This window comes from Struthio camelus, chromosome 4 (genome assembly GCF_040807025.1).
Source record: "Struthio camelus isolate bStrCam1 chromosome 4, bStrCam1.hap1, whole genome shotgun sequence".
Taxonomy (NCBI): Eukaryota; Metazoa; Chordata; class Aves; order Struthioniformes; family Struthionidae; genus Struthio; species Struthio camelus.
Window position 1 is genome coordinate 32,491,675 of NC_090945.1, and position 14,261 is coordinate 32,505,935.

The window sequence follows — 14,261 nt, forward strand, 5'->3', positions numbered from 1 at the left end:
CTTAAAAACTAAACGTAGCTTTGGGCAGTGAACGCTCATAGAGAATGGAATAGGAGGAGTTATTAAAAATTAACCCAAAATACTAGGAAAGACTCAAGGAAGAGTAGTTATCGGGGAGGGGAAGACAATGAGGAACATAATTACTGCCTTACTAAAATAAAAAAGCTCTTGAAAACTGTTTCTTCTCCAAACATTCCTGGAAGAAGATCAGAAGTCGTCAGTCTACAGCAATGGTCATTGAGGTTAAACATGAGTGGAAAAAAAAGTTAATCATTAGGGAGGTAAAACACTAGAGGAAGTTAGTCAAAGTGGTCAGATCACATTAGCTGTCAAAGTCACAGCAAGCAGCATTTCAGGATCAAAGTTGTGCAGCAGCTTTTCTCCTCTCCCACACAATTAGACAGTTGGCCCCCTAATACTTGTCCTTTCTCTATAGGTAGCTTTGAGGATCCTTCACTGAGCTGATCCCTTAACGCCGCTTCCTGCTGACCGTGGTCGCTATCCTCTTTCACTATTCTTTGCCCTTGATTGACCTTGATCCATTCTGCCGAGGAGGAGCTGAAAGCAGCACTGCTCAGGAGGAGGCAGGAGGAACATGACATTAGATGACTGACATTGGCCCTTGGGTCTCGCGGCTGAAGTCACTGAGGTATTTCAGAGCAGGGAGCCCTTCCCAATGTGCAGCTACGCAAAGGGCAGCATCTCCTCTGGCTAAGCTTACCCCTGCCTCTCCCTTCCCCACGGCACACACGCTGTCCCTGTGCAGGGCCCTGCATCAAGCCTCCATCCTACCTTCTGAAACCACAGAAAATGCTTCAAGTTTGCATGCAGCAGCAAAAGCAAAGCAAACCTGGGGGGGGGGCAGGGGGAGAAGAGCGGAAGGGCAAGAAAAAAATAATTAGAATAAAAGTCAGAGATAACCAGCCTCTGAATTCTGTGTTCTCTCTGTTCATCTCTGACAAAGAAGCTTTATTTCTGCTCGAGGAAAAATTAATCCAGAGCACAAAGAACTGAAGGACAATAGTACCCCAGGAACCACATCAGGCTTGCAAGCAGATATGTAATTTGAATTATGTCAGCTTAAGTCACTAGCTCAAGCTTTGACAATCTAGTCAAGACTGAGTTGAAAGTTTCTTCTTTGATGTGTGAAGCAGTAAATGCACATTCTGGCAACTATACAGATTACAATTTTGTTAGTTTTTTTATATCTATGGTTTATTTCATAAATTCAGCAACTAAAAATTATGGACGGGAGAGGGTACACTTAAGGACTTCTACAATATTTGTGAACGTCTTCTGAACTCGTGTCTAACTTAACTGCATTCTGTAACATACCCTCCAGAATAACAAAGAGTTTCGAAAGTAATTTTGGAAAAACTAACTATAAAACAATTGAATGCCATATGAAAACACCTTATGAAGACTTGAAGATTGAAATAAACAGGGCAAGCAAATAGTCTCACAAGTTCCTTCCAGAGTTTTTACCATTTATTTCACAATTGTATGAAATGTATGAACAGATAAATATTCAGATACTTCATACTTGTGTTATGCTTGTTTATTTGTAAAACAACTGATCCTGTTACTTCTTACAGTGTATGTTCAACCTAAGAAAGAGAAAAAAGATCATCAGCAACAAGGAAAATAAAATACACAATGAAGTTGGTTAGAAAGGTCTCACAACATATTAGAGCAGTTATTTATAACATAAATATGGAACACATATTTAGTGACTATAAATACATACTTTTATGTTTGAATTTTTACCAGGAATATTTATGGTGGCAATAAACTAATACAGAAAAATCCATAGTGCTGTGGTAAAGTGTTTCTTTAAAGTGGCATATTAATTGCTCTGAGGCCATAATCCTCAACAGAACTTTTAGCTGGCAAAAAACCAATTGTTTCTTACAGTGAGAAGGAAAATAACCTGATCAGACTTGTATTATAATACAAGTCTACAGGCACTGACTTTATGTCATTCTTATGTGTTTTATATAAAAGTGTAACTGAGGAAAATGTTTTCCACTGACCAGTTAAAAAAAATAAAGGCAAATGAAAGAGGGAGAAAGAGAGACTGACTATTTTTAAGAGACTTTGATCTCCTTTGCCATTAAGGCACTTACAAGGCATTCTCTTCAGGACCCTAATTTTATTTTAGACACTGTAGAAGATACGCTACATGTTCAGAAAGTCTTAGCATCCAAGATGGAAAGCTGGGAGTGAATATGCACGCAAATGGATATAATGTATAACATATAAATCAGTCATCTTATAAAGCAGCATAAGAACCGTACTTCTTTAGAATCGGGAATGAGTTAGCAGAACAGCAAAAAGCTGAGAGGTACAGTATTAAAGAAAACAACAATGAAGGTTTTGAGAACTGACTTTCCTCTTCCCTTGTTAACAGAAGTCAGAGATCTGTAGAATTTTTGTTTCAGTAGCATCTATAATGGCATACTTACTATGAACATCCTGTACATTTCTGTTGTCTCTCCTTTTGTCTTCTTTCATATTCCATTACATCTTCATTATGCTGCTTGAAAAGCTATTAAATAACAACATATGTTGAAGAGCTATAGAGTACATAGCTAGAACCAGAGTGCAAAACAAGTTCTACAGAATATAAAATTCCTGGAGTCAGAATGTAAGCCAAAAGGTAACTATCAGTAATCAGGACAATAAAGAGTAAGTTATCTTATAACTGTCCAGTAAGGCATTTTTTCCACGCCTCACTCAGGACCATTTTATGCTGGCTATTGACCGATCATAATAAAAAAAATAAATAAAAGAGAGAGAGCGAGCGAGCGAGCAAGTTCCCCAAGAATAAGGAGGAGGAGGAAGGGGGGGGGGAAGGGAAACCACTCCACACTGGAAACTAATTTGGTCCTATAACTGCTGCTTATCCTGCATAATATTTCCCCATGGGAGCTACTACATCCTGTTTGCTTTATCAAGCCTATGAGTTCTCTGAAACAGGGAGCATCTTGTATCTGCCTTTTGCTCAAGAAAATGGGTTTTTAATCAACAGAATACAGCTGAAAACAAGACAAAAATCCAATAAACACAGCTTTACTAAGGCATATGATCGCTAGCATATGCTTAAGTCTTCCTGCGTGTGGTTTTTTTTGCTGCTCATTTTTAAGATCAGCTGGGGAAAAAAAACATTCCTAAAGCCAAAGGGACTACAGGAATTAATTCTTAGACAGCGGCTCTTTTGAAGTCTGCAACAGAGAGGAGCTTAGTAAGTTGTTCAATTTTATAAAGAAAATCAAAACAGACTTGGGGAAATGTAACTAGTCAACATACCTGCTTCAATCCGACACCTGTTACAGAACACACGCAATCACATTTTAATCTTGCCTTCAAATCACTACCATCTGGGAATAGTTAAGTTTAGTTTTAAAAACAAAAAACAGACACTTACTAGAACCCACAGGGCAGCAGTGGTGCTAAAAGCCAAGCCAACGCCAAACCAGTTTGGATGGTCATAATTAGGTTTTCTTGCAACAAATGCAGAACGAGTCAGAACTAAAAAGACAGAAGGTTAATATTTTTCAGGCTTTGACTGCTAAGTCAATTACCAACACTGGTTCAATGAGGAAAAAAATTTAAACAAATCCTATTTTTTTTTTTACTTTTTATTGTATAAGTGACCTCTGTAACATTGTTATAACTCACCCATTTCTAGACACAGTGCAGCATCTGCTCCCCAGGGCACAGGGGAACGAGAGAGGACGGGGAAGCAGCAACTGCCGCACAGCTCAAAGAAATGCCCTTTCCCTTCCCTCTGACCACACAACAAACCACATCCTACTGCCCCGTGCCGAAAGCTCACGGCCCTGGACCCCTTCCCTCCGCACACCCGGGGAGGCCCCCCTCAGAGAAAAAGCCTTTCATTTCAAACACGTAGGAAGATTAATCGGCTCGGATTAAATTAAATTGAATTAAACAAAGCCCCCAGCCAGCCGCCGCAGCCCGCCTGAACACAAGGCTCGCGCAGCGCCAACAGAGAACAGACCTAAAACACGGCCAAAACGGGGTCTCCAGCCCCACGCCGCCCGCCCCACACCACCTGAAAGCCTCGGCGGGCCGGACCCGGCTCCGCTCCCGCCGCCGCCGCTGCTCACCGAGCCCCGGGGCCCTAGCCGCCAGCCGCAGCCCTTTAGCCAGCCGCAGCGGCGCCGCCATCTTGTCCGCTCCGCCCCGCCCCGCCCCGCGCCCGGGCGGGGCGGGAGGGCAGCACCGCCTAGCGGCGAGGGGGCGCCGCCAACGGCCCAACGGCCGCCAACGGCCTCGCCTCGCCGCCGCCCGGGCAGGCGGGCGCCCTCCATGCCCCCGCCAGGTCTTTCCTATCCCGTCGTTTCTCTGAGCCACGTGGCCCGTGTGGGTATTTATCGGCTCCCGCCTCACAGGCTGCCCGCACTGCATCTCCCCTCAGCACCGTGAGTGGTCTCCTCCTTTACTTCTGTGGGGTGGGTTTTTTTTTTCTTTTTTCGTGCAGGCACCTTAGCAGCCAAGCCCTGGCACTCACATCCACCACCCAGGATCAGTACTTGGGACCTTGTTGCTGCTTACGATGCCACATGTGGTGAAAGGCGTGACGGACCGGTAGGTGGGACATCCACCTCACAAAGGAGAGCGCAGTCAGATTCCGTGGCTCTTACAAAAGACAAGTCATCTCACCCTTAATTGCATTTACTTAAAATACAAAATGCTGACACTACACGCCATGTAATTGCTTAGACAGCTACATGTGTAGCGTTTGTTATCATCGGCGCAGTCCCAATTCCAGGAAGGAAAAAGGAGAGAACAAAGCGCGTGGCCCTCGGAGAGCAAGAGTTGACTAGTCTACAAATCATCGGGTTGCCACAGGGCTGAAAGGGTGGGCCACTTGCCCTATTTGTGCGAAAAACTGGTTCTGCGAGACTGGGATGATGTTACAGGAAGAAGAGCAGTGTCACCGCTGTGGGCGTTGGCAGAGCTGCTGGAAAACAGGACATTACACCTATCATCTGCCCCCGCTGGTAGTTACTCACCGCTTTCTCTAGCGCGGATACGAATTACAAGTACCTAAGGGAGCGTTATATTCCCTACGACTATAAACTGCCGCACTGGGTAGATTGCAGCTTGAAGTGAAAGCTGCCCGTAGACCGAGGCACGCGCTGTTTTCCCCGGCGCGGCGTGCCCTCTAGCCGCTCCCTCGCGCGTCTCCAACCTAAAACACCAAGCGCCTCCGAGGGGGGCTGACGCCGCCCGCAGCAGCCCGGCATCCCTTGCACGGGGCGCGGGCGGGCAGGGGCGGTGGCGGCGGGGTCGCGGCGCATGCGCGCGGGGCGCGGTGACCCGGCTGGGGAAGCCGTCGGCGGTGGCCATTTTGGCGGCGCCTCTCCACGGCCTGCTCAGTTACCACGTGAACCGCCGCCTGGGACTCGGCGCGGGGCAGGGGGGGAGCCCGGCGCGCATACGGCGGCCGGGAGGGGCCGGGCCGGCGGCCGACGGGAGCGCGGCGGGCGGGCGGGCGGGCGGGCGGGAGGGGGGGGTGGGGAGGCCGCGGCGGCGGCGGCGGCCAGACGCCGGCGGGGAGGCTCCCGGCAGCGGCGACCGAGCAGCGGGAACGGGACGCAGCCCGCCCCCCCCTCCCTCCCCCGAGCCTCTCGGCGGCGCCGAAGCCAGCGGCGGCGGCGGGAGCGGGCGCGGCGGGACGATGCCGTCGGTGAGCCTGCCGCCCAAGGAGAACGCGCTCTTCAAGCGCATCCTGGTGAGTGGCGGGGCGGGAGGCCGCGGGCTCGGCCGCGACGGGCCGCGGGGGAGGCGGGCGGCGGCCCCCGCTCGGGCCGCGGGCCGTCGGGGCCCGGCCTCGCCGCCGCGGACCCTGCGGCACCCCCGCCGCCGGTTCCTGCCCGCCCGCTGCCGCTAGCGGCCGGGGCAGGCCGGGCGGAAGGGCGCCTGTCATCCGCCCCGGTCCTGCCTCGGGCGCGGCGCCCAGGGGGCCACCGGGCCCGGCCCGCGGAGCAGCGGGGAGAGCCCTCGGGGGAAGTTTTGCGGTCTCTTCTCCGCCCGCTTTTCTCTCTCCGCGGCGGGCGGGTCGGGCTGGTGCCCGCTCCGGGGCTGTGCCGCGGGGGCGGTGGAGCTGCGGCCGGGCCGAAAGGTTGCCCCGTGCAGAGGGTCCCGCGGCCTCCCCCGCAGCTGGGAGCGAGGGGCTCCCTCGAGAGCTCGTACTCGCCAGGCTCAGTGGGGCAGGCGAGCAGGCAGCTTCTTGAAAAATACCCCCGCGGCCACTTCATTCATTCGTGTGTTATCTACCTTAGCTTTTCTGACCCTTCGTTGCTTTTGGTTTTTTAACTAGTTTTTTTTTTTTGCCTTAGACGGTAATCAGATTTGTTTGTTTGGGGAAGATGACTTTCAAAGGAGGCAATGAAGAATGATGAAGCCTCTCAAGTCTTTTCAAAGTTTAACTTGGTTACAAACTCTCGTTAGAAGTCCAGTAGTTGTTTTTTTCTGGGCAGCAACCGGCATATGTGACTGAAACGAACTGTGCTAGAAATTGGACAATAGACCTAATTTTTGGAGTTAAACTAAGATATTGCACTGGCAAAATACCACAAAAAAAGTGGGTAACTAAACTTATATCTTAAGAAACCTGTTTTATCTTTGATCCAGTGTTATGGAATCTTTGTGTTTCTACGGAGCTGGGGTGAATGGAAAATGATAACTTATGTTAGTGACTGGTTTCTGTGACCTTGTTTAGAAGATTCTATTATTTCTGTCAAGTGCTATATTGTTCTCTCTCAAAAAAAGTCATTTTTTTCTAAAAAGCTTATGTCTGCCTTTGAAGAGGCTTGGAGCGCTCTGTTGCATCCTTCCAGAGATCAGGAATTAGACAACTACTGTGAAATTATTTCTTCTGAAATAACAGTGCAGTTACTGCTCTGTAATCTTCTACTCTTTAAGTGGTGTGTGTGTGTAATCTGACTGTCACTTCTTTTTTTTTCAAAATATTTCGTGAAAGTGAAATAAAACTGTGGAGCTAGAAATTCCTACAAATACATACAGGCATCTATTGTGGGGCCTGCAACTTCAGTTAGGGTTGAAGAACAGACAGAATGAACTGTACAGTTTGCTTCTACTTGTAAAGAGTCAGTCCTACCTGGGAGTTAGCCTTGTTCTAAGCATGTAATTTTTGGTGTGTAATCAGCTGGGAAGGTAATAGGCTTGTTGCTCGTTTACTCATCTTCCTTTGCATTGAGGATGACGTCTGTAGTTGCAAGATGAACTGACTCAAGGAGCCCCTCTGTGTTTAAAACCAGCTAATTTTTTTCTGTGGCCAGTGCATGGTTGCCTGGGTATTTGTGTGGAGGGCAGGAACAAGAGAAGAGTAAGTGTTGCTTTTGAGGAAAATGCTGGCATAGTACGCGTATGTTGGATAAAGCTTCGCAATTTAGTCCAAGTGAGCAAAGATGAAGGTCTGCCCCAGTCCAAGCAGATTTCGGTAGATCAAAGCAATTTTTATTTTGTTCACTTTTTAAACCGAAAATATTTAATAAAAATACGAAGATTTCAGGTACTGAGTAAGCCGAAAGTTATTCAGGTGTTCTAATGTCTTCTTGTATCTTGCAAGGATGAGCCTATGACATATGGTCTAATATCAAGACTGCTTTGTGATTAGGTGCTTTTGTAATGTGCGGCAAATAGAAAAGGCTTGAAGTCAGTTTTCATCACACTGAGAATGTGGCTAATGACCTAGTGTCCGCTTTATTATAGATAATGACCTTACTTTGAGAAGTTTTGACTACACGCTTGCCAGGAATTAATAAGCCATCTTTTAGAAAGTCCCAATTATCAGGGCAAGCCCAAAGAAACATTACTTCCCTATTTCTTCAACAGCTTCACTCCATCTCACTCTTTCTGCAGCCTTTCCTCATCTACCCCTCATTTCAGGAGACTGTAATCCTTCATTTATCCTCTACCACCTCTTCCTTTGGCCTTCAGGTGACTGAACAGTAGTAAGGGCAGCCTGGCTGAAGGGGAGCCTGAGTCTCCCTGGGCAACTGGCTGGCTCACTGATGAGACCGCTGAGCCTGCAGCCAGCCAAGGAATGGTGGTTTGATTGGCTGGCCCTGGGTCAGCTCATGCTGGCCTGGGCAGACCCAAGGAGTTGTCCTGTTGAGCATGCCTGGATGAGATTATTTCAGCAGATGCTTTGCGAACCAGCCCAAGTAGGATGCGTTACCATTAAAATAGGTAACTACTAATATGCAGGCTGTTTTACAGAAATATAAAATCATTTGTACTCTTAATTTTCACAGCAATAATAAACACAAGAGTTAAGCAGGTAAGCAGCTTTTTATTTTTGTAGGTGAAGTATAGAATGGAATATTAAACACTTTTTTTTTTTTTTTAATTGAGGCCTAAGCCTGAGGCCTTGTTTTTTTGACTGGCCCAGTCGAAGGTGGAATTTACCTTTTTAAGGTGAAAGGCTCTAGTTAGTCTTCAGAGTTTGGGGGGTTGTTTGTTTTAGAGTAAAAATCTTAAGCGATTGGTGAATTTCTTTTGTCCATAAATTTGCTTGCAAACCAGCATTTCCACTTAACTGACAAATTCTGAGTTCGCAGATGTGTGCGCTTTTCCTTTGTTTGTTGCAACACACTAACTGGACTAACCTCTCCTAGCTGCTTTATAGGTATGAGGAGGTTCTAATAGAAAAATTCCTCTATTTGAATGGCATTTCAGTTTGGTGTTCCTGTAGTACAAAGAGAAGAGAATCTGCACAATTAGTTTGAATAAGAAAAACAGTCACAGCATTAGCTAGCGCTTTTTTGCTTAAACTTGTGCATTCATTAAGAAGAAACTATCTAGCTTATGTTGTTTCTGAAAATATACAAATGTGACCAGGTTTTCACTACTTACTGTTAAGCCTGCGGGTAGATATTCCTGTGCTTCTCCTGCTGCTGCTCAATGGTTTTGCGGAATTCAGAAGAAAAAGTGGATATCCACAATTTCTCCTACTCGTTTCCCCAGTCCTTTTGAACATTTAAGATGAACTGAGTTCACGTCGTTCTTTTGGACGCAAAAAGTCTCTAAGCAGCACAGAGGTTACTTGAGAAGAACTCAGGTGAAGGTAGAACAACAGACGCAGGAGTAAAGGGAGGAATAAAAAAAAAGTAGAATTTTTGATACCTAGAAGCCTGGAAGCACTATAAAGTAATGGAAAAAGCAGTTTACTCCAGTTTTCCCCCTCTTGTTAGAAAAAGTAAAATTACTAGACGTAGCAAGTAGGATTGACTAAATTTTGTCAATTAGAACTGGTGAATGTTACTGATGTTCTGCCAAATCATTCTCCAGCTGTATTTGGTCAGACATGATTCATCAAATAGGTTAAACTTTAATATTGTCAATGGAAGCTGCAAAATGACTTTTGTTTGGACATAGAAGTTAGATATATTGAAAAAGTATTGAAGAAACATTAACTACAAAGGATATTGTATATGCCAGATGTTACGTGGAAGAATTGTTCAGTTCCTTTAAGCAGCAGAGGATATGGTCTGTGGGCTCATGGCCCTCTGGCAGAATGAGATGGTGCAAATACTTCTCACAATTGGAAGGCTTAGCCACTAGCTGACTACAGTTTGGGAGCTGGCAGGGAGAAGGAAATTCCAAGTACTGAAGCGAAACATTGTTGCATTTTATAATGTGAACTAACGCTTCAGGTGAGGAATGAAGTGTATTTAGGCCTGATTTAAATTAGTTTTACAGATTCATAACTCTGCTATGTATTGGAGAAGTAGCTTGCGTACAATGTAAGATACCATGGTGGTCTAGTGTTGTGTATGCATATGTTGCATATCGTATATGGGTCAGAGCTTCCTAGTTTGCTTGTCATTGGTGATTATACGTGGTCTTGATGATGTCTGGAGAGCCATATATCTTTCATCTTAATATCAATTGCCTTATGTGCTGGAAGGGTTTGATTAGGCATGGCCGGAACCTCGGGCCTCCAGTGGGGCATTACAATAATAATCGAGGTGTCTGTCGCAAATGAGCGAGGATTTGAGTTTCGCTTTCAGTTGGTCATTTCTCATGGTAACGCTGCTCGGCTTGAGCCTGTTTGTCTTTGAACTTCTCTTTCTCCTTCTCATGTTGACTTTGACAAGTATTATGTGGATTCTACTAAAAGATATATGAACTTCGCAAAGACATAAAAAAAAGCCTGTTCAACAGCATCTCTTCAATGCCTCTGCTGTAAATACGCCAAGTCCCTCCTGCTGGGCCGTCTTCCTGTTCCTTCATTCCAGAATCTGCTCCCTGTCCCTCTGCTTTCAAGCTGGACAGACTTGTGCTTCTCTTCCACTAAGACTTTAACCAGCACCATCTGTCCTTTAAAAGTAATGTAGACTTTATGTCATAAAAGTTTAGATGCTGACTTTAAGAGTTCTGAGGTGGTTGGGATTTCCTTTTAAGTGATCTCGATCCCAGATTAAAAACTGATTTCCAGAATTTCACTTTTATCAGTAACCTGATAAATTGGTGCATTTCTCATGTGATCATCACTGCTGTACAATAATGCAGATGCAATCAAGTATGTTCACCTCTGTAGTTTCCCTTGTACAAGGTTTTTCTAGTATCTTGGCTGCTGTCAATTAGTTGCTTTTCCTGTGCCAGAAGGAACACCCCACTTAGCTTTCCCAGCAGTAGGAGAAAAAATTGTCTTGATTGAAACTTTGGGATGGAACTAAAGTACAGACCTTCTGCCTTACGCACAGTGTGTCTTACCTATTCCTGCTTTTTCAGAGGTGCTTCTCAAACTTGCTAAAGAAATGAATTACTGTTTGAGACTCTAGGATATTATTAAGGTGTTACTTGAGTAATACTGCTATTGCTAATGCTTCTTGACCAATTTAGGCCATTTTTTGTCATTAAGCGTGTCAGAAATTGTGCAAACAAGATTCCCTGCTTTGAATTTCTTACGAACAGCATAATGTTGTTCCTTACCTGTTTCAGTTCTGAGGAGGGAAAAGAAAAAAACACTCGTTACTAGAAACACTTTTAACCTAATTTCTTAACGGTTGTAAGATCCTAGCCAGTCTTATTTTGTTATGATTATAGATGCTGAACCCGAAGCTTTTCTTTGTGATAATCTGAAACTAATCTTATTTGGGGAGATGAACTTGATTCATTTTATATAGTATACTGTGTCAATAGGTACTGCCCTTTATTTTGGTTAGAATTTGATCAAGTCATTTTTGCTCCTATTTTTCAGAGAGTGTGTGGGGCTTTTTTTGTTTGTTTTTTTTTTTCCGTGAATTTTTGCTGATTGCACTTTCTGGGCATCACAAGTTTAAATCTCTAGTCTGCAGAAGTACTCATCACTTCAACTTCTATTAAGAGTGATGATAAAAGTTAGTGTTTTCTCATTTTGATGATAGGGGATTTAGAGAAAATGAACAATTATTCATTGGTAGTCTTAAAACTGAGATCCTTGAAATCTGTTTCAAGGATCGCTGTCTGCTTCTGTGAGATCACACAGTCAAGCTAGCAAACCTTGTAATGTTGAAGAACAACCTTTCTTATCTTAATGACCTCATTTGAATATTTTGCAATGGCTAAATGCTACAAGACAACATCACACATACCTTAGCGTTAAGGGTAGAGAGTGCCCTGGACATAATACATAGGTAGAAAATGACAGTAACCTCACCATGTGTCACAGACTCTGTCATGATACAGAACTGAATTGACGTGTCCAAGTAAACCCAGAGCAACCTGTTGTGTGGGCTGCTTTGGCTTTCTTGTTTTGCTTCTTACCATGCCTTGGAATTTGAGTTGATTTGCTTAGCAGTTTCAGATTATCATTAATAACTGTATACATCCTCTCCATGCTGGATCTTTTGTGAGATACTGTCACAGTTTCACGCTGATTTCAGACCTGAAGCCTGAACATATAAGGGATCTAGGCTATTGGAGAAAAGTCAGCTGATCTTAGATGGTGTGCAGCCACATCCCTCATAGTTTTCCTGAGGAGGGGAGACTAAAATAAGTGAGTAGTAGCCAGCAGAATTGATGTTGATTAATGGATTTTTCAGCAAGTGTCTGTCTTCAGTGAGTAAGGATTTCTAGTTTTCCTTGCAGGAGAGCTTTTGTCAGCAGCTGTTCCTAGCTGATTTTATCAATTATCGAAATTAAAGATATTCAAAAGCATAGATAGAATTTTCCTGCCCCTATGTTAAATGGAAAGATCCACTTTGTTTCTTATCTTTTTCCGTAACTACTTTCACTTCACGTCTGTTCTGTTCCTTTGATGTTTTCTACCACAGAATGCTAGTTATGAAGTATCAATCACTTTCACAAAGTAAGGCAGGCTCTGCAGGAAGAGGATTTCTTAGTTCTTTAAATTAGGCAATTGCAATTGCTAACGCTGTTTGCTGTATAAACGTTCTGTACATCAGTACTGCATGGCAGTCACAGAGGACAGTTGGCTTTAGTTTGATAGCAAAAAATTATACAAGTTTGTCTCAGTTTTTCAGTATAAATGCATCTCTGCTAGGTTTATCTAGTTTTTAGTCTTCTGGTTTATACATCTTGCGTTTGTCATGAAACTGGAATCAGTGTGATGCAAGCATTTGCCTAGAGCTGTTGAGCTGTTTGATATGGCCAGTGCTCAAAAGACCCATTTATTCATGGTGGGTAGTTGCTCCTAATGCTTCTAGCTCTCAACATTTTCTTTCCTACATTTAGCTTGAATGAGTGCACCACGGTGACTTGACCTGATCTAGTCTAGCTGGAGCAAGAGTAGCTGTGTCGCAAAACCCCCTTGACCTGCACAGCAGCTGGATTTATTAGACTCCCAAGTTGCTGCTTCTGAACTGTGCTAGCAGAAATAAACATCGTCACATTGTCAAACATGCATATGATGCATCTTAAATGCACACCTTAGCCAACGCTCAGGTGAAGTATTTTAAAGCCATTCTGCTGCAAAAGCTCTTACTGGATTCCATAGGTATGTGATGCCAGAGGTGTGTATGTTTGTGGCCGCTACTGGGAGAAATTGTGGAGTCCCCTGCGGGACACCTGTTGCCGCATTTGGAAGGGTTTGCCGGCCTGCCTTCTGCTCAAGCCTAAGAGGCCCTCAGGAAAGAGAGTAGCAGAGAGTGAAATCCCTGAACTGTTCTAGCAGGGCAGCCTATTCCTCATCATACTTTGTCCTGTGGACCTTTCAGATTCAAGTAGAAATTCACCTTTGTGTATGTGCATGTTGGTTATGCTATTTCATAACTCTGGTGTACGATGAGGAATAGACTGCAATACATGGCCTTATAGGCTGTGTCAGCTGCTGAAGAAGAAAAGTTGAGTACCGGTAGACTAGCAATAAGAATTTAAGGTTGCCCATTCACTGTCTGTTGAGATCGAATCAAATTTTGGTTCTAGTTCAATTAAGAAAAACTTACTCTTTGGCTAGTCCATCGCAGCATTGACTAATTTAGGGTGCTTGCTTTGCCAGAATAACTGCCACTGAAAAGTGATTTCTTGGGGTTACTTTCAGTGTATTTTTAAGTGTTAGGATTTGCATTAGTTTTGATTCAATTAATCTGTAGATACTGGAATTAAAAATGTGACTTATTTCCTAATGACCCAAGAAAATACATAACCTTAGAAGGGAGAACAGAATTTTACGAAAAACAATATAAAGAACTCTTGTCTTGCTGGTAGAAATTACACACTTGTTGTTTTGTGACTCTTCCAGTTCAGAGAGCATAATGATTGGCACGTGACCGCATCCCACGCGTTTGGGTTTGCTGTATCCTCTTACCTTGCCCCTCACCCCCCATCTAAAGACGTTATATTGAACTTTTCTTATACCTGGGTATGCTGGGTCCAAGTGAGGATAGAAAGAAAGCAGTCCGTGGTGCTCTGTTCAGCAGAGTTGGGTTGCGGGTGGTATCTTCTGCAGTTCTTTGGTTTGATACTTATTCTTGAGGAGAAGCTCTATTTTTGCCTGCTTCCGGGTAAGTAAAGAAAAGACAGCTTCTCCTTTGCGCTGCTCTCCTATGGTTATCTTCAGCTTGCTCACGAGACACTGTTAGTTCCCCTTCTCACCTGTTCAGTCAGATGTGAAATCCAGGCTAGTTGGACTCCTGTGAGATTTTTTTTTTTCCGCTACAGCGGAGTGATTTAAACTGCTCTTGATTGAGCTAGGCTGGGCATAGGCATCTTGTCAAGTGCCCCTCTTAGAAAGGAGCTCTCTGCCTACTGTGTTTTGATCT

The 14,261-nt window shown here is 44.4% G+C and overlaps 2 protein-coding genes across 3 annotated transcripts in view; one reads left to right on the forward strand and one right to left on the reverse strand.

The window, feature by feature from the left end:
* Positions 1-1,470: 1,470 nt before the first annotated feature.
* On the reverse strand, positions 1,471-4,259 carry NDUFC1 (NADH:ubiquinone oxidoreductase subunit C1). 2 transcript variants are annotated; one of them, XM_068942087.1, is made up of 4 exons: positions 4,131-4,259; positions 3,428-3,531; positions 2,466-2,548; positions 1,471-1,607 (listed from the first exon to the last, which is right to left on the reverse strand). In XM_068942087.1, coding segments are annotated over exons 1-4 (249 nt in total). In that variant the 5' UTR covers positions 4,192-4,259; the 3' UTR covers positions 1,471-1,606. The 2 variants fall into 2 exon arrangements, with proteins under 2 accessions (XP_068798188.1, XP_068798189.1); XM_068942088.1 differs by lacking the exon at positions 1,471-1,607 and having other exon boundaries at positions 2,465-2,548.
* A 1,310-nt stretch (positions 4,260-5,569) lies between these two features.
* Positions 5,570-14,261, forward strand: part of NAA15 (N-alpha-acetyltransferase 15, NatA auxiliary subunit) — a 45,694-nt gene continuing 37,002 nt past the window's right edge. The window contains exon 1 of the mRNA XM_068942089.1: positions 5,570-5,761. Coding sequence (XP_068798190.1) covers positions 5,708-5,761 — 54 coding nt within the window. The 5' untranslated portion in view covers positions 5,570-5,707. The remainder of the gene's footprint in view (positions 5,762-14,261) is intronic.

Bases quoted from the DNA above. Each gene is read 5' to 3' on its own strand.
- NDUFC1 (XM_068942087.1), bottom strand. From the start codon at position 4,191: ATGGCGGCGCCGCTGCGGCTGGCTAAAGGGCTGCGGCTGGCGGCTAGG. The intron at 3,532-4,130 runs GTGAGCAGCGGC...CTGTCTTTTTAG, and splicing joins GGCTAGGGCCCCGGGGCTCG to TTCTGACTCGTTCTGCATTT. The intron at 2,549-3,427 runs GTAAGTGTCTGT...GTTATTTAATAG, and splicing joins CTGCTGCCCTGTGGGTTCTA to CTTTTCAAGCAGCATAATGA.